The 27,289-nt window shown below is 40.5% G+C and overlaps 1 protein-coding gene across 8 annotated transcripts in view; it reads right to left on the bottom strand.

Moving 5' to 3' along the window:
* Window positions 1–27,289, bottom strand: part of RIPOR2 (RHO family interacting cell polarization regulator 2) — a 185,064-nt gene that overhangs the window by 9,450 nt on the left and 148,325 nt on the right. For 4 of the 8 annotated variants that reach the window (XM_019716819.2, XM_019716820.2, XM_019716821.2 and 1 more), the window contains exons 9-19: window positions 24,793–24,836; window positions 22,385–22,510; window positions 21,915–22,063; window positions 20,062–20,191; window positions 16,609–17,286; window positions 13,579–13,760; window positions 11,526–11,694; window positions 8,937–9,072; window positions 7,601–7,762; window positions 6,473–6,631; window positions 3,670–3,872 (exon numbers count right to left, since the gene is read on the bottom strand). In XM_019716819.2, coding sequence (XP_019572378.2) covers window positions 3,670–3,872; window positions 6,473–6,631; window positions 7,601–7,762; window positions 8,937–9,072; window positions 11,526–11,694; window positions 13,579–13,760; window positions 16,609–17,286; window positions 20,062–20,191; window positions 21,915–22,063; window positions 22,385–22,510; window positions 24,793–24,836 — 2,138 coding nt within the window. Of the gene's footprint in view, window positions 1–3,669; window positions 3,873–6,472; window positions 6,632–7,600; window positions 7,763–8,936; window positions 9,073–11,525; window positions 11,695–13,578; window positions 13,761–13,833; window positions 14,899–16,608; window positions 17,287–19,514; window positions 19,665–20,061; window positions 20,192–21,914; window positions 22,064–22,384; window positions 22,511–24,792; window positions 24,837–27,289 lie in introns of those variants that run through there. The other 4 variants (XM_019716822.2, XM_074318944.1, XM_074318943.1 and 1 more) reach the window with 2 other exon arrangements.

The following is a 27,289-nucleotide window of genomic DNA, read 5'->3' as shown; positions in this document are numbered from 1 at the left end:
ATAAACTCAGTTGGAGAAAGACAAATACCATATGATCTCACTTATATATGGAATCTAAAGAACAATAAATGAGCCAAGTAAACAGACACAGTCTCAGAGATATAGAGGAAAAACTGATTGTTGCTAGAAGGGAGGGGGGTGGAGATGAGGGAGAAGGGGAAGGAATGAGACAGCATAAATTGGTAACAACAATACTGCCATGGGGATATGAAAGACAGTTTGGGGAATATAATCAATAATGTAAAGTTTTTATAAGGTGTCAGATAGGCGTATGTTTTATTAGGGAGACCACTTCATGGACAGTGTAGATGCTTGACCACTGCACTGTACACCTGAAGCTGAAGCTGAATAATACTGTTTGTCAACTATAATATATATATATATATATATATATATATATATATATATATAGCATAGAGTCAATGGAATTGTAATAGATATATACAACGTCAGAGGGGCAATAGATTGGGGAAGACGGAGTTATCACTTTGTGAGGGCTGAACTGTCTAATATTGCATTGTTTTGTACACCTGAAATAAAAAAAAAATCATGTTCATTAAAAGAGCTGTCTCTTTATTCAATACATTGATCCTTTATATGCTACCAGGTCACGAACTCTGGGGAATATGAAGTTGGAGGATGCAAAGTTATCAGTCTGGCTTTCAAGAGACCCTAGGGTCTAGTAGAACTGTTAAGACTTTTTAGAAGGAACTGCAGGGAAGAAACATTAGTTCCATAAGAAAGCTACAAGATGCTAAGTCACTCACATAGAAGAGAGTCACTTACCCTGGAGGTCAAAAACCAATTGATGGTAGCTATGCAAAAGTCGAAGTGAAATGGGACATTTATTATTATGATATTCATAATAGCCAAAAAGTGGAAACAAGCCAAATGTCCATCAACTGATGAACAAAGAAAATGTGGTCTGTTCCTACAATGGAATATTATTCAGCATAAAAAGGAATGTTCTGACACATGCCACAACATGGATGACCCATGAAAACATGCTGGGTGAAAGAGCAAGACATAAAGGCCACATATTATGTGATTCCATGCATATGAAACATCCAGAATAGGCAAATTCATAGAGACAGAGGACAGATTGGTGGTTGCCAGGAACTGGAGGGAGGGGGGCAATGGGAGTGACTGCTGATGGGTATAGGATTTTTTTTCGGAGTGATGAAAATGTTTTGGAATTGGTTTTGGTTTTAATATACTAAAAATCTGAGTTATATACTTCAAAGAGTGAATATTATCATATGTGAATTATATCTCCTCTCTTTTCAGTGGGGGTGTGGGTAGCTGGCCCCCAGAACAGCCTTTTGAGCTAATTTCACCAAGAGACCAGAACTTTGTAAGAAAGGACAAGATGAAGTTCATGCTTTTAGACCAAAATGGTATTAGAATGGACTGTCTTCTCATGAGCACACAAATGTCCTACTGTACCCCAGCTTAGGTAATGCCTTAGGAAACTTAAACTCTTTTTAGAGTTCAACATTTGACCTTTCCATGGACAAGAAGGGGCCAGGTTTAATTTCTTGAGCCTATCTGAAGGTTGATGTAAGTTAGTTTCTAGAATGACTGTTCAAACTGTAAGGTGCTCCCAGAGGACCAACCCCTCTGCTTGGACTGGTCCCCAATGTGCATGAATTTTAGATGCCTGTTACTCCTGGTGACAGTTGAATTTTTTTTTTTCCACTGACCATTTTATTTTATTGTTTTTAAATTAGTTTCATGTGTACAAAACAATGTAATAGTTAGACATTTCTACCCCTCACAAAGTGATAACCCTCCTCCCCCAATCTACTACCCCTCTGACATCTTATACAGCTGTTACAATTGATCTTATACACCTGTTGACTATATTCCTTATGCTGTACTCCACGTGCTGTGACTATGTATATATTAAATTATAGTTGACATTCAGTATTATTCAGCTTCAGCTTCAGGTGTACAGTGCAATGGTCAGACATCTACACCATCCATGAAGTGGTCCCCCTAATAAGACAAGTGTCCATCAGATACCCTACAAAATCTTTACAACATTATGGATTATATTCTCCAAACTGTCTTTCATATCCCTGTTGCAATATTGTGACTACTAATTTGTGCTTTCTAATCCCCTCACCTTCTCCCTCATCTCCACCCCCTCCCATCTAGCAACCATCAGTTTTTTCCCTATATCTCTGAGACTGTTTCTGATTAGCTTGTTCATTTATTCTGTTCTTTAGATTCCACATATGAGTGAGATCATATAGTATGTGTCTTTCTCAGATTGACTTATTTCACTTGGCATAATGTTCCCTAGGTCCGTCCATATCGTTGCAAATGGTTAAGATTTCATTCTTCTTTATGGCTGAGTAATGCTCCATTGTATAAATGTACCCCAGTTTCTTAATCCAGTCGTCTAACAATGGGCATTTCGGTTGTTTCCATGTCTTGGCTATTGTGTATAGTGCTGCAATAAACATATGGAGTGCATATATTTTTTTCAAATTAGCATTTTGGATTTCTCTGGATAGATACCTAGGAGTAGAATTGCTGGGTCATAAGGTAGTTCCATTTTCAGATTTTTGAGATACCGCCATACTGTTTTCCATAATGGCTGCACCAATCTGCAACCCCACCAATAGTGCACAAGGGTTCCCTTTTCTCCACAACCTCGCCAGCACTTTTTTGTTGATTTATTGATGCTACTCATTCTGACTGGAGTGAGGTGGTATCTCCTTGTGGCTTTTATTTGCATTTCTCTAATGGTTAGTGAGGTTGAGCATTTTTTCATATGTCTGTTTGCCATCTGTATGTCCTTTTTAGAAAAATGTCTCTTCATGTCCTCTGCCCATTTTTTAATTCGGTTGTTTTTTTGGTGTTGAGTTGAGTGAGTTTTTTATAAATTTGGGATATTAACCCCTTGTCGGATATTTCATTGGAAAATATCTTCTCCCATTCAGTAGGCTCCCTTTTTGTTTTATTGATGGTTTCCTTTGCTGTGAAAAAACTTTTTAGTTTGATGTAATCTCATATGTTTATTTTTGGTGGCAGTTGAATTAAGCCAAGGAAGAGATAAATTATCTCTTCTCTAATGATGAGAGTGGTGGCTTTAAAATGAAAAATATTCTAACTCTGACTCAATAGTCTGATGACTTGACCCCAAACTACTCATAAAATGTTTGTGTGTGAATACACACATGTATGTTCACTATAACATTTTTCAGAGTTGGAAATTACACAAATGTCCATGACTATGGAATAAGAAAATAAATCATGGGATATACATACACTGAAAGGCCAATAATCCATCAAATAGAATGAAGTAGATCAGTATGTTCTGACATGGAAAATAGCCATGATATGTTACATTTAAAAAATCAGTTACGCAACAGAACAGTATGATCTCATTTAAGAAAAATAAGTACATGTTAACATATAGTTATATAGATAAAATCTGAAGAAATATACACTAAGTTTTTAATAGTTTTCTCTGAGGGCTGGACTTACATGTACTTAGCTATTACAGCATATTTTTGTAGTTTAAATTGTTTTACAGAATATATATTACTAATAAGCGGAATCAAATTATTTTTATAAAATAAAAATGGCAAAATATTAATGTTAATGACAGGAAATTAAGCACACTTTGGGCTTGATGGCCATGATTTTGTGTCCTACCTTTTCCCTGAAATGCTCGTTCCTGGCAGCTGCCACCAGGTAGAGCCTCACAGCCTCTGTGACTCCATTGTTGTCCCCAGCTAAGAGGAGAGCCAGCGTTCTGAGTACCTCCCGCTGGGCTGGGAGGCTGCTGGGTGCAAGGCCGCTCATGGCCTGGAGCAGTTTTTCATCTCTTAGTGACTGCAGAGTCTGCACTATGGAAACTGGAGTGAAAAGAAAACAGCATTCACCTTCTGACAGTAAAGTAATGAGCTCATTAAAAATGTAAATGAGACTCAAGTACATACATAATAACAGATCAAGTACATATGATAAAGGTGATGTTTCCAAATAGTGAGAAGAGGATAGATTATTCAAATAACTACATTAAGGCAAATGATGTGTTTCCCCAAAAATAAGACCTTAGCTAGGTCTTATTTTTTGCTCCATTAATTTTTATGGAGCAAAAATTAATATAAAACCCAGTATTATATTATATTATATTATATTATATTATATTATATTATATTATATTATATTATATTATATTATATTATATTATTATATTATATTATAATATATGACCTGGTCTTATATTAAAATAATCAAAGGAATTGATGATTAAAATAAGACCAGGTCTTATATTAATTTTTGCTCCAAAAGACGCATTAGAGCTGATGGTCCGGCTAGGTCTTATTTTCGGGGAAACACAGTGGCAAGTCATAGGAGAAAAAGGTGAAGGTGGAGTGCCATCGCATAATTGCTACTAAAATAACTTATAGATGAATTAAATAGCCAAATGTAAAAACACATAGTGAAGGAAATACCAGTAAACTCTTTACAGTCTTCCTGATGGAGCAAAATCTGTTGTCTTTGTCTTTTAGTCACACCCATCTAACAAAACCCTAACCCTGAGTAACCCCAACTCTGAGTTCTCTCTGTCTGCACTCAGGTAACTGGGCTCTGATGGAATCCAGTTAGTTGATTGGAAAATGATAAAAAAAAAAAAAGGGATTTTTAGTCCCATTTGCACAAACTGACCATGTTCCATGACTAAGGAATGTATGCTAATCCCTAACTAGATTTCCAGCATGGGCATCCATGAGCCACAAAAACATTAGGTAAGAGTGTGTTTGGTCAGTACAGATGGGAAAATATAAGCAAATATTCACATTCTATCAATAAAACAGCATCCTCTACACAACGGACAAGTCTGTGAACTAAAGATTTTTTGGCTTTAATTTCTTTCCTATTTCTCCTGCTGTGGATGTTCTGATAATTTCACTGCTTTATAAATAATACACTAGTAAAAACAATCTCGAGATAGTATTATGTATAACAACTAAATAAATAACGGGAAACAACCTAAATGTTCAATAATCAAATATATTAGTATACATTCAAATGTAGCGATATTGTACAACTAAACTAAATATTTAAAATAATTAATAACATGAGATATAATGACAAATAAAAAAACAGGATGTTATATTCTATAATGCACAATCACAATTTTGAAATTTAAAATCCAGGCATATTCAACTGAAAAATACATTAAATTTTTCAAAGTAGAAGAATGGGTCATTTGAACTTTTTTCTTTATACTTCTCTATGTTTTCTAAATTTTCTTATACTGATGGCCTTTTTCTTTCATAAAGAAAGAAAAAAAAAAAGACATGGAACTGTCTAGGGTTTTTTCTGTTTCATTCTCCATTCCTACTGATAGGTGAGTAGTTGCTCCCTGGAGCCCTGTAATAAAGAGGCTTAGAGACATCAACTGCCAGTGATGGAAACTGAGTAATATAGAAATTCACTCCGAAAATTGATTTAGACTGTGACAAATTTAGAATCAAGAAATGAAGGCTATAGTAAAATGAGGCCCTGTGTTCCTAAGACAGCGTCTCCTGCCTTGGCTGTCTCGTTCTGCTGCTCTGAACCAGCCTTGGTATTCTCGGGCTGGGCACAGACTCTCCCCTGTTCAGGCTACTGTGGCACTGGGTGGAGGAAAATTTTCTTCTTCTCCCTGTGAGGCCACCCACTGTGCTGGACATGTTGTTGCAGGGCTTAACATCCTGGAAAGAGAAGGGCTGAGCCTAGGTCTGGACCAGCCACATTGCTGCCGCCTGGGGCTGTGCCAAACTGTCCTGTCCCAAAGGACACACAGCTCACTCTTCCCGTCCCCTTCACCAGCACTGTCAGGTCTCAGAGGATTTACAGAACACACACTTGGAAACCAGAAAAAGCCCCTCACTGCCTGGCTGTTTCCCAAAGAGGTTTTAAGTCATTGCAGATACTGATTTTGTTTCTAATATGTGAAGTTCCCCATTAAAAAGCAATAATGAGCTTCATTGCCACACCCCAACATTGGTGCCGTTTTCCTCATTCCCTGGATATACAGCCTTAGATTTGGTTTTCTGTCTTCCTTTCCCTTCCCAATGTGTCTCTCTTTCCCAATGAGGCTCTCTTTGGAACCTCATTTCTGCTTGTTACTATGAAACCACCACCAAAATGGCAACATAAAATAGTATTGCCTGTAGGCTTGATCCCATGAATGGTGAATACTTTGATGACGGAAAGAAACTACAGTGAGTCTTAAATCATTTGCCAGCTTCCTGGTAACGGTAACTTTGCTGGATGGTTGGGACGGTCTCAGCAAATCCCTGGCTCATTGCCAAGAGGCAACTAATATGGAAGGTCCAAAAATCGCTTAACAGGCAAGTCTCAGCCCAACTGTTGACTGGGAAAGAAAAAAGTTACCATCGCTAAAAACTATGACAAAAAAATGACCAGAGATAACTCCAAATTGAGCCACTACACATCCCACCTTGCTTGGCCAGCTGGTTCAAGCAACTCTCCAGGTCACTCACACCGTGGCTGGTGAAGTAACTGTAATACTGGAACACGGTGATGATCTCTGAGGACAGGCTGGAGGAAAGCAGAGGCTCAGCCTGGTCCAGGATTTGGGACACTAGGGTTCGAAACACTATTTGGAAAGAGAAGATACAAAGCAGCTTTTAAGAAACATGACGATTTAGTCATTCATCTTTTTTATCGCAGAATAGGACAGAGTGAAGTATGCAAGTGAACTAATCCTCAGGGATGACTTTTCACATATCTATATACCCATGTTTAACTGCCATTTAGGTCAAGATACAGAGGACTGCTGGCACTCCATAAAGCTCCCTTGTTCCCTTCTCTGTCTACAGCTACCCACCCACCCTCCACCATAGTTCATCAATAATCTGACTTCTAGCAACATAAGTTAGCTTTGCCTGTTCCTGAACTTCATTTAAATAGAATTATATAGTATGCACTTTGGTATCTGACTTTTACTCATCAAAATATCTGTGAGATTCATCCAAAATGTTGCCTGTAGCAGTAATTTATTCTTTTAAAAATTGCTGTGTAATGCCCTATTATATGAATATATTGCAATTTATCCACTGTCTTGGGCATTTGAGTTGTTTCCAGTTTTTGGCTCTTGTCTGTAAAACCACTACCAACCTTCTTATACATGGCCCTTTTTGTGAGCATAAGCACACACAAATATATTCTTTTTTTTTTTTTTTTTTTTTTTTCACAAATATATTCTTGATATATTTAGGAGCAGAATTACTGGATCAAAGGAGAGGAGTATATTTAGCTTTAGTAGAAACTGCCTAACAGTTTTTCCAAAGTGGTTATACCATCTGACACTCCTGTATTGGTGACATACTAAGGAGCAATACAGAAATACAGAGCTTTGAAAAGGCACTGCTGATGCGCTGAATTATAACACGTTCTATGTCTTTCTGCTCTTAGATCTTATTGAGTAGATGATGTTTTCTCTGGAGAGTAAAACTTTTTGCAGTGCTAGCTGTGGGGGAACTGGTAGGGGGAAGGAACCCTACCAGCACTCACTCTTGCACCCCAGGACAGAAATGCTTTCTTCCCCTGTACTGCTGTCCTCTACCTGGGTCTGCAAGTCCTGGGTAGTCTCTGTTGACAATTCTGGCAAAGCTGGCTTCCAGCTGCTTAATCACTCTGTCAGCTGAGCTGTGGTAGACGCCAACCGGGCTGCAGCACCTGGTCCAGAAGGACAGCAAAGACAGCTTTTTGTGGAATTCTGGAATGGCTGGAAAAGAAGAGCAACCCAATGAAGCAGATGAAGAGAGAGAGTTGGGTGGGCTGGGGCAGGCAGCACCAGGGGCCTTTTGTTGGTTTTTTTCAGACTGTTAGTTGGCAGATGGTCCAAAGGACAAAGAAGTCATGATGAGGAACTCATGTGGCCTGGGCAGCAAACACAAAGCTGTTTGCTTTCAGTGATAGAAAACCAGCAGCTCTGCTCTTGGGAGATGTTCCAATCACCTCATCTCCTGCAACTTTACAGCAAACAAACCTACAGGATCAGAGAATCAAACCTCAGGTTTTCTGAAGGGCATGGAATAGAACAGTAGGTGGCTGCAGGAGGTTTTACCCTGCCCAGTGGCTTTCAGACTGAAATTGAAGGGCACTGTGCCAGGGACCAGAGGGTCAACATTTCACTCGGATGTGGTTGTGGGCCTGGAGGCGGGCATGGGAGAGGAAAGTACGTGAGCCACTTGCAGCCTGAATGTCCTGCCCCTTTACATGTCTTCAAACGCCTGCCAAGATCACCTGCTCCTGGCAGGACTGGATGCAGGGGGCAGAAATGTCCAGGGAAAACCCACAGGGTGTTTAGGCTTACTCAGACATAACCTACAAGAACCTAGTGTTTCACTATTCCTACTAAGTATCCAATGTGAAAAAAGGCATAAATTCTTGTCTTTATAAAAGAGACCTGTTGCCAGACAATACAAATTCAAAGGCATCTTCCCTGTGTCAAGTTCTCCTCCTAAAACTCTCTGACCCTTGAATCCATGTATTTCTATATTTTCCTGGTAGGGTTTGGGAGCATCTTGCATTTGACAGTCAGCCACTATGGGAGTTGTCTTAGCCACCTCCAAGGCATACTGATCATGTGTTCCAAAATGGTGTGCCAGCAGAAAAAGTCTGTGAAACTCTGCCTAGGGGGTGATGCTGGTTCTGCTTGTACACTAGTGTCTGACTTCTGGAGGTCCCTGTAGAAAAAGTGGTGTGTCTGGTCTGACTCCAAAGGCTGAAGCAGGGTGTTAATGAGACCACACTGGTGTGGAGACATCCCCATACTCCATGGCCCAAGAGTGCTTTCCTGCTATCTATCCTGACAAAATAGTGAACAGATGCAACAGGAGACTGGGCCAGTGGTGTCACCAAAGGCAGGAATGGTGGTGTCATTTGCAGGGGCTTACCTTCCACCACAGAACTGATATTCCCTATGTTCTCGTCACTGACCGCTGAGAGTTTCTCCATCACTTGGATTTGCTGAGAAAGCTTCTTTAAGAGATTTCTTGCCACAAAGGGGGTTTTGCTCGAGAAAACAATTTGCTGATAAAACAAACAAAACCACCATTTCAATTATGTTGTTGTCAGTAATACTCTCCCTCCCAAATCTCATCCTTCTTACACATAGTGGTGATGCTAAACAAATTCTATGGTATTTTTGTTCTAGTGTGATAGTGTTCCCATTCCTGCCAGTTAACAACATCTGATGAATTCAGACATGTATTTTGTTGCTTTAAACTTTTTGCATGCCTATATAAATTCTGGAATTTTCTCAGTAGTGTGCAAAGTTATTGTAAATCCACAAATCTTCTGAAACGTGGAGGGAATATTTAGGTTCCATATTGGTGTGTAAGCAGAAAAAGGTTTATTTTACAAGTGTAGTAATTTTTCATAGCATGAATTATTTCATTGTTTTCAAGCTGAAAATTAGGAGCATGGCATATAATAGTCATAATTATAATCAAGCTATTCACTATAATTAATGAGTGCTTATTAGGGATCAGGTGCTAGTCAGAGCCTTATACCTGAATTAGCTCATGTTATTTTTCACAACCACCCAATGAGGTGGGCACCATTGATATCTCATTTTACTGATGAGTAAACAGGGGTACAGAGAGGTTATGTTACCTACTCAAGACCACATAAATAGTAAATGATTTCACTTGTGTGCATGTCACAAGAATGAGGAAGGGCCCGAGAGAGGAAAGAACAGAGATCACTGCTGTCTGAAGGTTCTAGTTTTTTCTGTGTCCCAGTCAGCTGGTAGGCATGGATGCCAGGATATAGACCGGTATTGTCTAAAGTATTTGGATTCATAAAACAAATAGGATTTTCAAATGCAAAAGTCTAGTGCAGCAGTGATGTACTAATACCTTTCATGTAAGTAAAAAATTAGAAATGAACTACTTTATTTTAAATATAATTATAGCTATTATGATTTCTTATGGAATGCCCATTTTTCATCTCTGGGCAATTATATACCAAATCAATAAATAAACTCACTGATTCAGAAGTGGGTCTGAGTTAGAAATTAAGTTTTTAATTCTCACTGCTTCATTCTACATCTTTGTATCACCTCTTTTGTTTTTCTAGTGTTGATTTTCACCACAGAAAAGTTGAATTACAACCATGGCCTTATCATAGGGAGAAACACTGCAATAAATATTGTATGCCAATTAGTCTTTGGGAGAAAATATTCACCCTTCCATGAAAGAGAATTTTCTCATGTCTCACAAAATAATGACTCTACCTCTAAAAGGTGAACTGGTGGTTTGCTAAGCGCAGTATCAGATTCAGTAAGCACAAAGAGCTGTGAAAACCATCTCATTCAAATGGTTGGTGAATACAGAATAGCTATAAGTAAACAATACTCCTTGCCCATTTTGGTCAGAAAAAAAAATGCACCTTCTGTCAGATTGGTTGTCAGTATTATGACTTGTAAATCCAACAAGAAGAGGTCAACTGGGGTGTTAGCCAACCAAGTGGCAAGGGTCGTATCGCCAACATTTTTTCACGGCACGTCAGTCGTTTGAGGTCACTTTGGAGTTCTTTATTCATGGAGGAGAAGCATATTCTTCACCTTATTATCAGTGTGTGACCGAAGAAGCAACACTGCCCCATTCCTGGCCTTCCTGGGACAACTTCCGCCTTACTGCTTGTCTTCCAGTGGGTCCCATGCTCTTTGGAACACAATTCCTCCTCTTTTTACTGACCAGCCCATTTCTTCCTGACCAGCTCATCCCTCTGAAACCTTTATTCATTTGCCTTCACATTTTTTCCCTGTTCCCCACATATCTAAGCAAGCTGGGAAAAAGAACAAGATTGAGAGAAGACAAGCAACAAGACAAGGAAGAAGCATTTAAGCAAATGCTTGGGGGGAAAACGCTTTGTTCAAGACAACTGAAACCCTGCCTGCAACAAAATAATTTAAAAATATTTTGCATCACTGTTGCAAAATCTTAAGTGGTAACCAGGTTGAAATGAGAAGAAAAATAAGCTCCATGATGTCCCAGAATGAGAGCAAACTGGTGATGATCATGGCCTATAAAAGTGTTCTTTCCCATTGCTAATAACTTATTTGCAATCTGGGAAACCATGTTTCTATTCTGCAGCATTTTGCGTTTAGCTATCCAGGTGGTGGAAAACTTATGTGACATACATTAACGTATGTTCAGTAATACTGGCTTTCAAAGTCCATTTGTGGAAGGCAGAATACAAATTCCTTAATTTTCTTAATCACATTATTTTTATCTACTATCAAATATTTGAAAGTGAGAGCTAACTATATTTTGCCTACTTTCTTGTGAGGTCTGGGAATCTAGGTTTTAAGATGGTAAATCCAGGGTCGAGGGAGGACAGGCATACCCATCAGAGTTTTTGAGTTGGCTCAAATCACAGCAGTTCTGTTCTCTTATTTCTGAATTCTAATGGCAAAACTCAAAAAAGAAAGCACACTTTCCTGGGCTCTAAACCACAAATTTAATCACCGATCGTACCTGAACAAGTTGGGTGCAGTACTGTAGGTGCCTCACGATGGTGATATCCAGGCTTTCATTTCCCGTGGTAAGTGGGAGAGGGCTGCCTGCCACACTAGTCCCGACTCCTGTATCTTCAGTCAGTGCCTCACTAAGATGCCCCCTGGCCTCTGGGTGTACTGATCTGTAACTGTTGAAGCAGGAAAGTGAATGAAACATTAGCTATTTCTTTCTGTGCAGAAACCACAGGTCAATTTAACATGGCTGGCCTAACCCTCCCAGTAGTACCCACTGACGACAGTTTTTTGCTTGCCTACCTTGAGACACCGAAATACCTTTCAAAAAACTACTTAAATTCAGCCTGGTCACCAATTTGCCTAATATTAAAAGATCATGTAAACAAATTGCTTCCAGAATTCTCTGGTTGGTTTTCAAACACAATGAGCCGTTTGGGACGCTGTCTCACCGAGAAGTCTTTGAAACACACTCTCATGTTCCACTTGTAGTTTCCTACTCTGTCAGTGGGATGATCTGCCAGATTTTCTGGGATTAAACTCTACTCTGTATTTATGGTTTTCTAAGAGCAATACCATTAAGAAATAATCTGTCAAGGCTTTTTTCCTGGCCTCAGATCAATTGCTACTTGAAGAAAAGGAAAAAGGAAAGCTGCCAAAAGGAGACATGATGTTCTACTAGGGACAAAAACTAAACAGGGCATTTAACTCTTTAGAGCAGAGCTTAGTTTTGAAGTTCAGGCTTTGTTTAAACCCCACTGCTGAACTGTCTAAAGTCATACGATGGTGGGTACTTACATTTGCAAATAGATCTGTTGCATCTAATTTTATTCCTAAAATGAATCTGTGTAGTAATGAGGGAATTGTCTCACTTCACACATGGGAGGACTGATTGGCAGAGAGGTTAACCAGAGTGTCCAGGATCACACAGCTAGGCAGCTTCTGACATCATCTTATACTTCCCAGCCTCCACAATTTAAAATGCTCGTGCACCAGAGCCTACAGGCGTTGGATGTTCTGCTCTGATTCACATTTGCCTCCAAGGAGAGAATACTCAGCTTGGGTCCAGGCAGTCAACATGGATTTAAAACACAAGCACATTTCCCACAATTTCCCCTCAGACCTCCGATGACATATAGTAAAATTGATCAAATCAGGCATGTTTAACATGTCAATGTTCTATAAAATGTACAAAAGTTGTGATGTTTTTGTTGTTAAAATGCTTCTTGTAGCAGGAAGAAAAAAGTTTAGATTGATGCCTGACCTTGATACATTATGCAATAGTTTAAGATCACAAGTTACACAGAAAGATTTTTTTTGTTTAAGAAGCATTTTACAAATTCAGTCAAGTTAGAAAAATCTCAGTCTAGAGTGTAGAAGTATAACTTAAGCCATTATATTCATTTCATAAATTTTCTTTGCTATGTTTTGAATTTGATCACAGGATTAATTTTATTTCTCACTTTCTTTTTGAAGAAGAGACCCTCCAGGATCAACAAAACCCCAAAATACTACCGCTGCCCACAAAGATGTTTGCGTAACTTGGAAACCTGTTAATAGAACATGTCAAAGGTAAGATGGGTGGGAAATCCACCCTTTTCTTTGGGAAAGTATTTGTGTATTTTTTTCAGTTGTGCAGCAACTGATGGAGGTGAGAATGTTTCCCTGGGCTTGTTAGTTTTGCTTCCCCTGAAGTTACAAAATGGACCCCAGGCTGCTACCTCTAAAAACATGGTTTGGTGGTACAAGGAAGCTTGAGTAGAAAGGGACAGTGTTTCACCTTCATCCTCCCTTCCCACTGCTCTACCCCAGCCCCACCCTAGAGAAGGCGATACTCTCCACCTGGAGGGCTACAGATCCAGTGGTAGTTATAATCATCCTTTCTTATATTCTAAGCGAGATATGTATTAGGGGGCTTGAACCTGGCTTTGATAAGAGCATTGATGAGCTTAATCTACTGCAAAGATCCACTGGGCTGAAGAGAACAAGCGATAAAGTGGTGGGGATAGCAAAGCACAATAAAAGGAAGAGATTAGAAATAGATGCAAACCAAGGCTTACCTATTTTTCTCAGTCTCAGTGTCTGAAAATACTGAGTCAGCACCTCCTCCAACAGTACAAACCTCATCACCATCCTCTTCCTCGTCAAAATCAGAGGTGTTCAGGAAATCAAAGCTTTCTAAAGCGCTCTCAACTGTCAGACTTAGGCTGGAAGACCTGCTGCGGCTTCCTGTGGGCTTGCACTGCAAAGGCAGAAGGCACCAAGGAGACCATCAACACATCCAGAAGGAGGAAGAGGACACATGACACCCAATCTGAGATGTAACTTTTTCTTTGTTTCAAGCTTTTATTTATTTTGTTGGCATTCAAAAAAACACATTTAAAATCTTCATATTAAAAAAAGAAATACAGCCATGGATAAAATAACACAACATCTGGGACTTTTCCCAAAATAATCCAGAGGAAAATAAGCAAGTAGTAGAACAGATGAGACAAGATTGGCCTGAGTTGAACATGATAGAAGCTGGGCTGGGGTGGGGCACATGAGGATCCATTATATATTTGCTCTACTTCTGTTTGAAATTTTTATAATAAAATATTTTAAAATTATATTACAACCAAAAAGCCTTGGGGAACAGAATTGCCACACTCCCTCTGCCTAGTTCTCAATGCCAAGTAAAATACAACCAACAGACAAATTGAGAACGTCATGGAGTCATTGATGGATACTAACCAATCTCTTATTCCAAGTGGCAACGTCTTCAGTGTCCTGAGATGGGAGCTAGCTATCTAAAGCACCTGTTCTAAAGAATTAAGAAAACAAATCCCAGAAACAGAAGACCGCTCAAATTCACTTAACCCACACTCCCTAGGTGAGAAGCCTTAAATATTAATTTTACATTCACAGCATATAATTTTTCTTTGAGCCTCGAGGAGAAAATTAATGGCACGGCACAAGAAGTAGGGCCTGCTTCCTCTGTCTTTGAAGGAACAAATTCTATCACTTCTCTGACTGGGCCCTGGAATTACATGAGCAAACCCATTCAATGGCCTGGAGAATTCTATATTGCTGGACATACACAGAAACATTACGGGCACAAAGTCAGAGAGAAGTACTTCCAAATATTGAAGGGGATGCTGGGATGGATTGAACAGGACAAGTCTTGCAAGTTAGAAGAACTAAATGTCCTCCATCCAGTTAGGTGGCACTCCTTGCTGACTTCTTAACACAAGGCAGGAAGGGCCTTGCAGGGGTCTGTCTCTGACACTCAAGATGGCACAAAAGCACACGGTCTTTTAAATCATAGTTGTTCATTCACCCTCAGAGATCTCCGTCCAAGACGCAGCATCTAGTTTCTGATCCTCAAGATGTTTAGCATCCTAGGAATGTGAAGGGGAAAAAAAAGAGAAAGCTTTGTCCAGCTGATGCTTTAATTCTGGCTGAAGACAAAGCCTTTTGCCCCAGACCTACACTCTGATGCCCTTTGCAATCTCAGAGAGAGGGAAGGAGACAGGCCAGACTCAACCCACGTCTAGCTTCTTCTTTCCTAAGGTACCTGCAGAACTTGATCATGCATAGTAGAGATGTGTTTAAATATTGATCACAACAAAGAAAGGGGCTGTTAAGGATTTTAGTAGCAGGATAGTTTTGGAACAACAGCAGACTGAAATAACACTCTGGAGAGAAATCTGTGACCACCAGGTTTTTATAAGGCTAACATGACTTGCTTAGTGTTTCCTGGTGGATTGAGCTACTTATCAGAACCCTAGATCCCTAGAAATGGGAGTTCCATCACTGCTGGCTGTCTTTAAGGCGTTTGCTTTAGGTGGGGTCAATGGTGTCTTAGCTCTTTAAATTTAATACCTTTTGCTGACTGGTCAACAGTGCAGAGAGAGCTTGTTGAGGGGATAAAAGATGCTCTCACTGGAATATTAGACAAACAGCTCCCATGCATGAGCTCTGAGTTGATGTTTTTCAGTTATGTTTTACAGAAAGCAGTTCAGAGTGTCCTTTCCTGCTTTTCAGAGGTTATGCCTGCAGCTGAATCTATCTTTCGTGAGCACTCGAAGATCTGGGGAGTCACAGCATGAATTATCATCTGTCCTGGGCACAACTTCCTTCCACAGCAAGGTCAGTGTGACCAAGAGGATAAGATGGTCAAAGTTTTGGGAATGAACTTGCAGGTGGCATTGGGAAGGCCACATTTTAAAACACTCATACAAAGGGATATAACAGTCTTCTGTGGTTGACTCTTAGCTTGCTGCTGGCACCTTATTTTCCAGTCTATTTTCTAGAACAGGTCCCCAAAGAATGGTTCTTTCAAGAAAAAGGATCCCAGTTCTTTTCTCTATGGCAATATAAATCAGAGTGGAAAAGCAAAAAATACAAGAAGTGGTGGTGGGATTTGGTACAAAAATCTAAGTTCTATCTTCTTGTGCAGTGCTTTATAAAATTGTGGAGTTAAGAGACGCCCATGGCTCTTTCTTACATTGGGCTGCTAACTCTGACTTCAACCAGGGACTGGGTTTCCTGCAAGAAGGATGTTAACCAATAACCTCTCAATGAGATTATGGTGCTCAAAGTACCACTGATTAGAACAACTAATTCTGGAACTAAAGGAGTTTAGACATTCTTTTTTTTTTTTTTTGAGTTTAGACCTTCTTTAGAGTTCTTCATGTAACTCCTAATCATGTTAGTTAATATCTATCATCAGGAAAATAAAAATTGATATGTGCTACTGGTGTTAAAAATCAATGCCATTTAAATGGTGCTTATCTATTCATCCTGTGATGAGACAGGATAAAAAAATAAAGATGCTATTTTGTTTTATTTTTTTAAACTTTTATTTATTTAAATATGTTTTTCCAGGACCTATCAGCTCCAAATCAAGTAGTTGTTTCAATCTCGTTGTGGAGGGGGCAGCTCACAGTGGCCCATGTGGGGATCGAACCAGCAACCTTGTTGTTAAGAGCACCGTGCTCTAACCAATCGAGCTAATTGGCTGCCCCCCAAAGAAGCTATTTTAAATAGAACGTTATCTTAAGACACTCTCTCCAAACCTAACCCCATGTCCCTGTAAAGGTACTTACTTTTAGAATATCATCCAAATGCATGATTTCTTGGTTCAGATCCTGAAACTCTTTATACTGCTCTTTATGTGGTTCTAATGCAAGGAGAAGCCCATGAAAGGCATCCTCTAAGCTTCCATCTAGAAAGGATTGACAGCCTTCAGATTCTCCATTGACAGACCCCTCGAAGAGCAGCCTCTCGGTGGCTGCCGGCACCTCGGCTGAGGTGAGCCTCTTAACCAGCTGCTTTGTGATGTTGCCTTCAAAAGTGTCCAGTTCCACGGGCTTGAGCTCAGAGGCCTCATCGGACTCTTGCAGAAGTGCCTCTGTGACATCCTTCTCAAGGAACAAGTGCTCGGCCGAGGCACCTGTGGACGCTCGGCGGGCCTCTGCTTTCCTGGATCCCTCTGCGTCTTCTTCCAGGTGAGGCTTCAGCCCTTTGCTGCCTCCTGAGGAGGTTCTGGAACATGCTGAACTGGAGTCGTCTGTGCCCTCATTCTGGGAGGACAGGCTGCTGTGGTGCAGCTCAGCGGGGGTGATGGTGATTTCTGGATTTGCTGAGCATGTGTTGGAGAGAGAGCCAGCTGGGCTCGGGGGGAGGGCACAGTCTCCATTGGGCAGGTTGTTGAAGCTGAGAGACAGTGGTGTTTTCTCCTCAGCTGCCCTTCCATTCTCAATGATATCATCAGGTAGATTAGACTGTGGATAAAAGACATCACATTATTATTTTAAAGACAAATGAGGCGTCTGGCACTGGTTTATTTCCAGATAAAATCTAAGGCAATTAAAATAAACAACCAGAACTTTATAATAGTATTTTATTTATTTTGTGTGTGTGTCTGGCAAAAGAAAACAAGCCCTTAAAAATTATTTCCATGTTGAATCTAAATGAAAGTTCAATGTACTATTCCCATGTTTGACATTTTTCGAAAGAAAAGCTTGGGGCCAGGGAAATGATGACTGTTTCCTAAATCCCAGGATCTCACACTATGTGGCAGCCATAGTTATGAATAATAACACTACCATTTTTTATTTTTTTGGCATCTATCTAGAAAGATGTGATGCTTTGTTCTACTTCGGTTCTTATAAACTAGTATTTGAAAGCCTCTACCCACAAATCCCAAGCTCTTGAAAATGTTTATTGATGTAGTAACCATGCCACAGATAATTCAAGGCCCAAAATACATTTGCATCGCTTCTATAAAAACAGGAGAAAAAGACTGACACATCGAACACCTATCTTCCAGGACTGCAAACCCCAGAGCTCTTCCTCTGGAAGCCTGAGGCCTCTGTCAAGCACCCCCAGGTGGGTCAGGTATGCTCTGTGATTCAGGGAGCAGAACTTGGAAGAGAGAGGTCAGAAATATCCAGGTAGCCAAGATAGTCAATCATGCAGGCATAATTTCTAAGTCATTTTTCCTTAGACAGTTGTCTGTGCATAGTGTCTAAGTGGTGAATGTTACTCTGGGACAAGTTTTCTAGTTATTTGAGATCAACTCCTTCAAAATGGATAATCTCTCTTGGATTCCAGATTTGATTTTTAATTTAAATGGTAAATATGTAATTTCATTATATATAAAGCAATGAATTATCATAATAGTGTTGGGAATAACAAAAATGTTACAGCAAGTGAAACGGGGAGCAGACAGTAAGACAAGCCCCCCCCTTCCCGTCTTCCTCCAGCAGTGTGGCTGGTTCCATCACTGCTGGATCTGGGGCCACTAGATCCCAACACCTGCAGTCAGATCAACCCCAGCTCTCCAGTCTCATGTCGTTGGAAAGCGATTAATTTTCACCACAGGAGGAGTAAAAGCAAGTCGCTGGGGCACTCGAGTAACTTCTCAGGCTGTTTCCTCACCTCTAAAACTGAGTGTTTTCCTCTATTAGTTATTACTGAACTGTGTTCTCAGAGTCCTGGTGGTGGGGTGGATAAAGAGTTCCAGGGATCCTCCTCAGGAGTTGCAAAGGAGGTGCGGGTTCCAGGCTTTTCTTTTCCACACCAATTTACTTCAGTGCCTCTCTTCTCTATTTGTATACCCCCCGCACATGCTATGCCTCTGGGAAAGATAAATGGAGGGCTTCTGGGGAGAGATGGGTGAAGGAGTCCTGCTTCCTGGACTTCTTCTGGGGGAGGGGATCCCTTAGCGTCTCACTGAACCCTGGGGTCCTCCAGTGGCCCTGCCCATCCTTGTTTCATCTTCAGCACACACATGTTGAGGTCGCTCTGAGGGAAGTGGGAGGCACTGGCTATGGCTGGGGAGCAGGGCAGTCAAGATTCTTATTCAAATTCCAAAATTCTCCCCAGTATTTCTCTTGGGTCTCACACTCCCCAACCCACCTTGCACCTACTTAAGTGGCAAATGTTGGTTAGAAGTTGAGATGACTTCCCAAGGGGAGAGCCTATAAACAGGCACTGCATGTTTTAACTGAGCTGGGACCCAGCAAGGGGCTGGTGCCTGGGAGAGAGCTGGACCTGGAACTCAGCCGTGGAGGGCCGGGAGACACAGGACAGGAGGAGGAGGAGGGAGTGCATTCTAGAAGGAGCTGTGTAAAATTGGTTTAAGTCCTTCTGAGTCAAGTGCCAGTTTTTGAATGTGAAAACTGTGCATAAAGATTGATATCAGTAATAAACTAGTTCATCTTGTGAAATAAGATCTTCCTGACCTTAAGTGTAATTGTATTTTCTAAAAATGAAAATCTTGTTACCATGGATATCTTTGCCACCACAGAGAAAAATCAGCGCAGAAACAAGATTGTTAGGACAAACGTCCTCTCCAAGGTGCATGCAGGACCAAGTGCCCCAGCCAGGGGACAGGACAGTGGTAACCATGACCCAGTGAGCAAGACAGAGAAGAAGAGACATGCCAGAGCACACATGCCACAAGCCCCCGAAGCCACGTCACACCAGGCAGGCCACCCACACTCACATAAAACTCTAGCACGGCCTTGGGTCTCAGCCTGAGGGAGGGCAGGTCACTGAAAGAGCGGCTGCGGTGCAGCTTGGCAAAGAAAGAGTCTTGCAAGGCACTCAAGACAGACAGCCGCCGGGGCTTGTCTGGTGAAGGGTGCAACCATCTCTTCAGAAGTCAAAGCAAGATGGGGCAGGGGTTAGTGGAAAGCATCAGGTTACCATTTGTGCTTGCTTTTTAGCAAGCGTTTCTGATTAAAACATCCACTTCTCTAAAAGGCGAATCTTAGGCTAATTCAGAGAAGTCTACATGTTATTATCAAAGAAATAGGTTAAATGGGTGAGGGAGAGGAAAGACAGAGAAGAAAGGTTCGCCACCTGTGTGGATACCGCCACAGGCATCTTGGAGATGTCTTCTCATTCCTGCTTGATTAGGGTGAACTTCAAGAACAACGTTATTAGGAGTTACTGAGCATTCCTAATGCCAAATGTCACGCATTTCAGATATAGGATGCAAGCACTGCCTCAAGCTCATGGCTCTACTCCAGAAATCACACTGAACTTACGAAGAAGGGGTGATCTTTGAAGGTGGGTGTTTCCGGGGTGCCCTGGCTGTAAATGGACATCCTCCTCTGGAGGGCTGCTGCCTTGTTCCCAGTGCTTGAAGATGGGGTCACGTCCTCCACGTCAAACGGACTGGAAAACAACAAGTCCCAGTGAAGGCACATTGTTAGAGTCACCTACAGTTACCAGACCACAGGCCAAGAAAGCACCTTATTTTACTAAAGTAAACTTTAACCACTGGGAACTGGGCTGGTTTGAGCCAAATTGGTTTGTCGGAAAATAAACCAAGAGAAAAGAAAGTAGAGCAGAAAACTGAGTCTAGGGACCCAAGGGACCCACCCAAGGGACCACAGATTATCATCACAGCTTTAAGCACAACTTATCTATACACCTAAATATATCTCTCTCATTAATATTAGAAACATAAATATATTAGTACTTGCCCCAACACAGATACTGGAAGAAGTCTATAAAAATTATTTGAGCTTTGTAGGGATAGACACTTGAACAATACAAGAGATTATTAACAATAGATTGTTGTTCAGTTCTAAAGAACGCACTCAAAAAAAGAATCCTGTTCATTTCAGTTGACATAGAGCCTCTTGCGTGATGGAGAGACTAATAGTCTGTCTACAGTGACACCACTTATCCTTATGCCTTCCTGTTCATCCAGCCAGAGGAATGATCCTGCATTTGAGATGTCCGTGACTACAAATTAGGAGGAAGGGCTGAGTAAAAACTGTTGACAATGTTTCAATGACAAGGCAACAGGGTGCCTGCTGCTTCCATTCCCTGACCCTCTATATTGTAAAGGAGAGCCTGAACATTAATACTCAACACATCATATTGACTTGGTAGTACATCCAGGGCATAACATCACATGTGAGCCACGTATGTATTTAATAACATAGCGCGATGTTTCTCATGGGGTGATATCAGAAAACCACTTTTTCCACCCCCCTTCTTTGCCTCCCTCACCCCCAACTCTGGTTCAAGCCGTTGTTTCTCAGTCTAGTTGTGTAGGACACAGCTCCCTGGCCCATGCTGGTATTATGAGCCTTGCGACCCCCCCCCTCCCCACCGGCAGTCGGTCACAGGTCGGCAGTCGGTCTCTCACAGCAGCTCTCACCAGCTGCCGGCCGCTCATGGCAGCACATGGTAGCCCGGGGCCGGCTCACACCAACCTCTGGCTGTTCACTGGCAGCCCAGCTCCAGGGAGAGCTGTTTGTTGTTCAAAATCTTAGCTGTAGAGGGTGCAGTTTACTGGCCCATGTGGGAATCGATCTGGCCACCTTGGTGTTAGGAGCACGGCATTCCAACCACCTGAGCCACCGGCTGGCCCAGAAAACCACTTTTTAAGTTCATCAGTTTGACAAAATGTATCTCCTGTCCTTTGGAAGAATTCTATTTCAGTAACTAGAGTGTGGAGAGACTAAGAATATTCAAAATTTCCCAGAGTAGTGAAAGTATAGGAGATAAAGATAGATAAGCAATTAAAATACCATGGTGAGAATCAGGATATTTCTTAAGTAAAAATTTCATTTTGACAGTTATTTTCTTCAAAATTAATTTACTGGAGAGATATATTTCCTCATACATATTTAAAGGTAGAAAAGGGGGGAAGGAGGCAGAATAAGAGCAGAATAGTGATAAGACATGTTAGCATGTGTGAACATCACGGGAGAGCTCGTTAAACAGATTCTTGGGCCCTGAGAGATGTACGTTTGGGGTGGGGCCTAAGAGTTAGCTTCTGGAACAAGCTCCGTGGCAATTCTGATGGTCTATGTACCACCTTCGAACAGAACTAGCCTGTAGCACGTATTTCTATGTGATGAAATTGAAAAGAGAAACTTACTACCAGGTGATTTCCAGGTTCAGTTTGATGGTGCCAAGATCATTGATGTCAACAGCCACCACTTGAGGTCGGGCTGCAAACAGCTCTCTGGTTTCACAGGTCACGCTGCCCACCAGGAGGTGGGTTGCCAGCCCTTTGACTTCTGTGACCTAGTAAGAGAGCATGAAGGAAAGGCCTTAGAGGACAGCAGATGAGACAGGTAGGACACTCTTTTCCTTTTTCATTCCTAGCCAGTTCAGTCATTTCTTTCAGAGCACAGCTGAAATCAGAGGTGGGTATTTCCAAAGCCCACCTTACACTGACTTTGCCCCCTCAATATGAGAGTGGCTGTTTTCGCCACATACTTGTGGTACAGAGAGGAGTCTGTGGGACAAGGGGGCAGCAGGCAGAAGTTATGGGCAAGGTCCCCACCAGTGGGGCCATCCAGCTGTGGCACCAGGAGAAAACAGACGGCGATGACAACACTGTACCTTGATGGAAATTAGTCCAGTGATCAGAGGCAGGAACACCGTTTCCTCTCCATCCCAGCTCTGCTTGCCGTTCACTTCTATTTTGCCTTTCAGTTTCCACCTCTGTCGGCCATACTTCATGAAAATCTGGGGAGAGGACACAAACAGCACATGTTTCACTGCCTTTATTGACCAAACATTGAGCTCAAAGGGCAAGTAAATGAAGCAGCTGCCACTGCTCACTTCTACCCTATCTTCACTCCACCCTCTTAGTGGCCTCTCTTCCAGATCTCCTGGGCTCTGGAGTGTGAAGCAGATGATGACTGGGGAAGCAACTGCAAAAGGGTTCCCCCTCTTAGAGTTCTGCATCTCTAAGTCAGGAGGTGTGGAGGACTTTCTTTAGTAAATGTCATCACACGGCGCCCTTCTGCTCGCTCATGTCACGGTTCTTTCTCTGGTCAGTTCTACTTCAGTAGAACAACCATTGGACTAGTTCTCCACACTTTCCTGCTCCTTTAGAGAGATGAGAGACCATCAGCTAAAATCTACTTAGCAGTCAGAGCAAGAAATAAGACATCTTCCTTCTGAATGAAGGAGACGGCAGAGCTGGACGAGGATTTTGAAATCCCACATCCTCTGGGGAGAGGGTGTGCAGTCTCCCCTTGGTCAAACAACTTTACCATTTAGGGAAAGACTACACCCCACACCCCAAGAAGTATGATTATAGAGGGTTTTAGAGAAGATAGATGAAAAAATTATGTAAGTTCCCTTTTGAAGGTGGAAAAGATATAAAGCTTTTTTACTTTATGGAGAGTGTGTGTGTGTGTGTGTGTGTGTGTGTGTGTGTGTGTGTGTATACATATATGTTTATATGGATAGATACAGATAAATTATATAAATTTATTTTTTATTATAGTTGTAATATGTACACGACAGAGGGTGCCAAAACATTTTATAAACATTTTAAGAAAGGTAAAAACTGTATGAAAATTGTACTACTCAATATTTACTGATAACAAAAGATGAATACAAGTCACATTTGACTTCTGCAATTACAAGAGGTGCTCAAAGTGGTTACCATCAGCGTCCCGACACTTCTGATTATGGCAAACTACTAAGTAATACATAGATAAGATAACATCTCTTAAAATGTGTATACATTTTTGGGGCAACCCAGTATTATATTAGTTTCTGGTGTACAACATAGTGATTCAACATTTATATACCTTAATATGGAATACATTTTTGTAAAGAAACATCTAAATATTATTATTCAACCATGATACTTATGAGCAGTCATGATCCTACACTGGATTTGAATCAGAAAAAGAAAACTGCATAAAGTACAATATTGGGACACTTGGCAAAATATGAATATAGAACATATATCAAATGACGTTAGCTAAAATGCCAATGCTAAGTTGGCTGGTGTTGAGGGTTGTATAACACTTACATGAGAGAATGTCCTTCCATTTGTGAATGAAAAAGGGGCTATGTAATAAACCTGAGAAGTTCAGGGGGCCCCATGGCAGACCCGACAAACTGAGTGACCAAAAGTAAACACACAGGATGATCTGATCACAAATTCCTAACTGGGCGGCCATGGCAGGTAGTCAAATCCCAGGCGTGCAGCTTCCTTAGCAAATGTCAGTCTTTACCTTCAGTGAACCCTGTCCATTTTTCTTATGCAGGTAAGATAACATACCTTTGAAACGTCAGAGTAATTTTCTTTTCTAAATCCCTCGAAGGCACAACTATAGGCACCAGACCACACCCTGTCATTGTTATCTTATTCCCAGAATACCATCTCTATGTGCTGTAAATGTTAATTATTAACTATCCTGTATCCACCAATGTGAAAGTATGTGTCTCTCCATTTTACTTTTTATCCAATCCCAGAGATTTCCCCACTTTGCTTTCTCCCACCCCCTTAATCTACAACCAATGGATTTCATGTAACGCTCCTTACGTTTCCTCCTTTAACTCTAATGTATAAAATAAACTGCAAAAGTGCCATTCTCTAGAGAATTTTCTCTATCGGTTGAGATCTTGCTTCTGAGCACGTCCTCAAAAATTTGGCTCAAATAAACTCCTGTAAAACTCTTCTATAGGTTTGGACATTCTTTGCTTGACACATTCTTAGAAGAATTTGGGATGAGGAATCAGGATGTTTGCACATTACTCTAAAATGGTTCAGTGAAATAATAGCAATAGTAATAATAATGCGGCAAATATGGCATTATATTAAAAACTGATGAGTCTAGATGAAAGGTGTATGGGAGGTCTTATATCAATCTCCAAACTTTCTTAGTGGCTTAATTTTTTTCAAAATAACAAATGTAAAAAGGTAACTTAAGGAGCAAAATAACAACAACTAACCCTCCCTCTCAAGTCATGAATTCCAACACCCAGCCCAACAAGACACTTACTTCGTATTGATCTCCAGGACAGAGGCGTGCGAAGCCGGCCAGACCTGCAAGCAAGCACTGGGGTATGAGGTGCAGAATACATTTCCTCTTTTTACTAGCACACACTGGCACATTGCTAAAACTCAAGTAAAGTATCAGACTTTTGTGAACTCATGTAGTTACTTGGGGGGGCCTATGTGGGAACGGCTATTGTCAGAATTCCATCTCTCACCGCTGGGGGGGACATTCCTGGATGGGGGATAAAGAAGGGCTTTCTGTGGCAGAGAAGGCTGTTCAGTGGGGGCTAGAGCTCATGGGGGCTAGTACCTTTGACCAATTTAAGGTCCAAGCAGGTTCCAGGATCATGGAATTTGGGCCATAAAGATATGTTAATTTATCTACCTAACATATACCCATGTAAATAAATGACTCTCTTGGTTTTCTTTCTGTCCCAAGATTTGTGATTTCTAATGAATACTTTGCATTTCAGTTAAGATTCCATGTACTTATTCCCATGGTTATTCACCAATTTACTCATTCTTCTGTTTTCCTTATCCTATTTATATAGCATAATACCTATTGTGTTAGGAAATCACTGAAGATTGATTATCACTACACAAAACTAGTAATTAAGAAAACAGAATCAAACTAACCAACCAAATGACAATCACCCGCACCCCCAAAATGAAGGTGGGGCTTCTCCTCTGCTATACCATCCAGCAAGTCATTTCTAACGGGATCTGCTCATTTTGAGACCCAGTGTGACATCTGGTACAGCAGGAAACACAAATCTTTCAGACTAGATGACCACTATCTTGGGACATCTGTCTTTTATTATTGAGAGCTCACCATGTGTGAGGATCTGTGCTTTGGGGGCAACAATCTGGAAATTAAGAAAGACTTTACAGATACACATAATACAGAGCAACATATGTTTAAAACCCACAGGAATGAAACAGACAAAGACCTGTAGACAGTAAGGTGGAGTTAAATTTGAGGTTGATTTCTGTTTTATCTACCAGCTAGCCTACTTTAGATAATTTACCTAACTCCAGTTTCTTCACCTTTATACTAGGGATAATAATGTCCAGCTCATAGATTTGTTTGTAAGGACAGTAAGATGGCATCTGGCACATAGTAAGTCCTTAATAAGTGGTGATAATTATATATCCAGGAGTGTGATAATACTATTTATTGATCATCTGTCATGTATAGTTTATTTAAAAGATGTAACCGATATTGAAAGACATAGCAAACTGACACATGTGAGGGACAACAGCAATGAAGAAACAGTAAAAGGAAATTTTTGCTTTTTTCTGTATTTTGAATTTTCATAAGACTGTTACTTGTATAATTAAAACAAAACAAGCAAGCTGTATCTCATTTAATGTAGGATAGTTTCATGAAGGAAAGTAGCATTTAAATAACAGAATTTCACCTCAGTGATATGAAGACATGGGTGAGAAGATACCTCTAGACAGAGTGAGTACCTTGTATATTCATTCAATAATATTTCCTGAAAGCCTACTGTGTGTCAAGGATGGATAAAGTGTGGGGAAGAAGGCATGTGAGTCATGCACACAAGGAACACAGGGGACTAAGTTGTCAGTAGAGGTTTATCAGTAATCCCAGTTTTACTGTCATCAGCTATTCCCATGCCAAACACAATGCAAAGTCCTTTATCCTAATAAGGCCTGGAAGACAAAGTTTTAATCAAGGAATAAAACAAATTTAATAAAAGTGGGCAAATATCTTTAGCACTTTTTCATTTTCTGGTGAAAAGAACCAATCACTATTTACGATAAAAAATTCCAGTTAAGAATTCAGTACAAATGTTTAGAGTGAACTTTTAATAAAACTATTTATAATGTAATATGTATTAAGAAAAAAAAGGGAGAATATAAAACTTTATGTAGAGTATGATCTCCACTACATAAAAATATATCCACAGGAAAAAAAGTCTAGAAAAACATACAAACTTAAAAATAAGTACCTCTGGTACGGATAATGGAGAAAGCTAAATGTTTGACATTTAGTAATTTTTATTTGATTTTTTTCTTCAAATATCATGTATTTCTTTTGTAAGAAAAAAGACATGAAAAAGATCACCCAAGTTGGCAGGCAGCATCCACAAAGAGAAAAGGTTGGTTGGATATTCATGACAATTTTAACAAAGTTTAGCACTAGGTGGAGCGATTTTGTACGACTTAAAATTTTTTGGTATATGTTTTCCAATGTTTTAAAAAATGAGAAGGTATCACTTTAAAAAAGTTAAAACAGAGATCTGAGAAGACATGAACAATCCCTCTCTTTTCCTACCACTGGCCTGAGAGAAAATAATTTTGCTTAGCTGGTAAAAAAGCAGCTCAGATTCCTCACATACAGGCAGACGTTCACGAGACAAACTGATCCCCTGGCTGCACAGCCTCCTCAAGCTGCCACTTATTGACCTTTGAATTCTTAGTTGTTGTTATACAGGTTTACACATAATTTTACCCATGTAAAGATGACGGAGATG

Source organism: Rhinolophus sinicus, linkage group LG14, assembly GCF_036562045.2.
Source record: "Rhinolophus sinicus isolate RSC01 linkage group LG14, ASM3656204v1, whole genome shotgun sequence".
Lineage (NCBI taxonomy): Eukaryota > Metazoa > Chordata > Mammalia > Chiroptera > Rhinolophidae > Rhinolophus > Rhinolophus sinicus.
The sequence above is the reverse complement of the archived record's forward strand: the minus strand, read 5'-3'. Positions and strand labels throughout refer to the sequence as shown.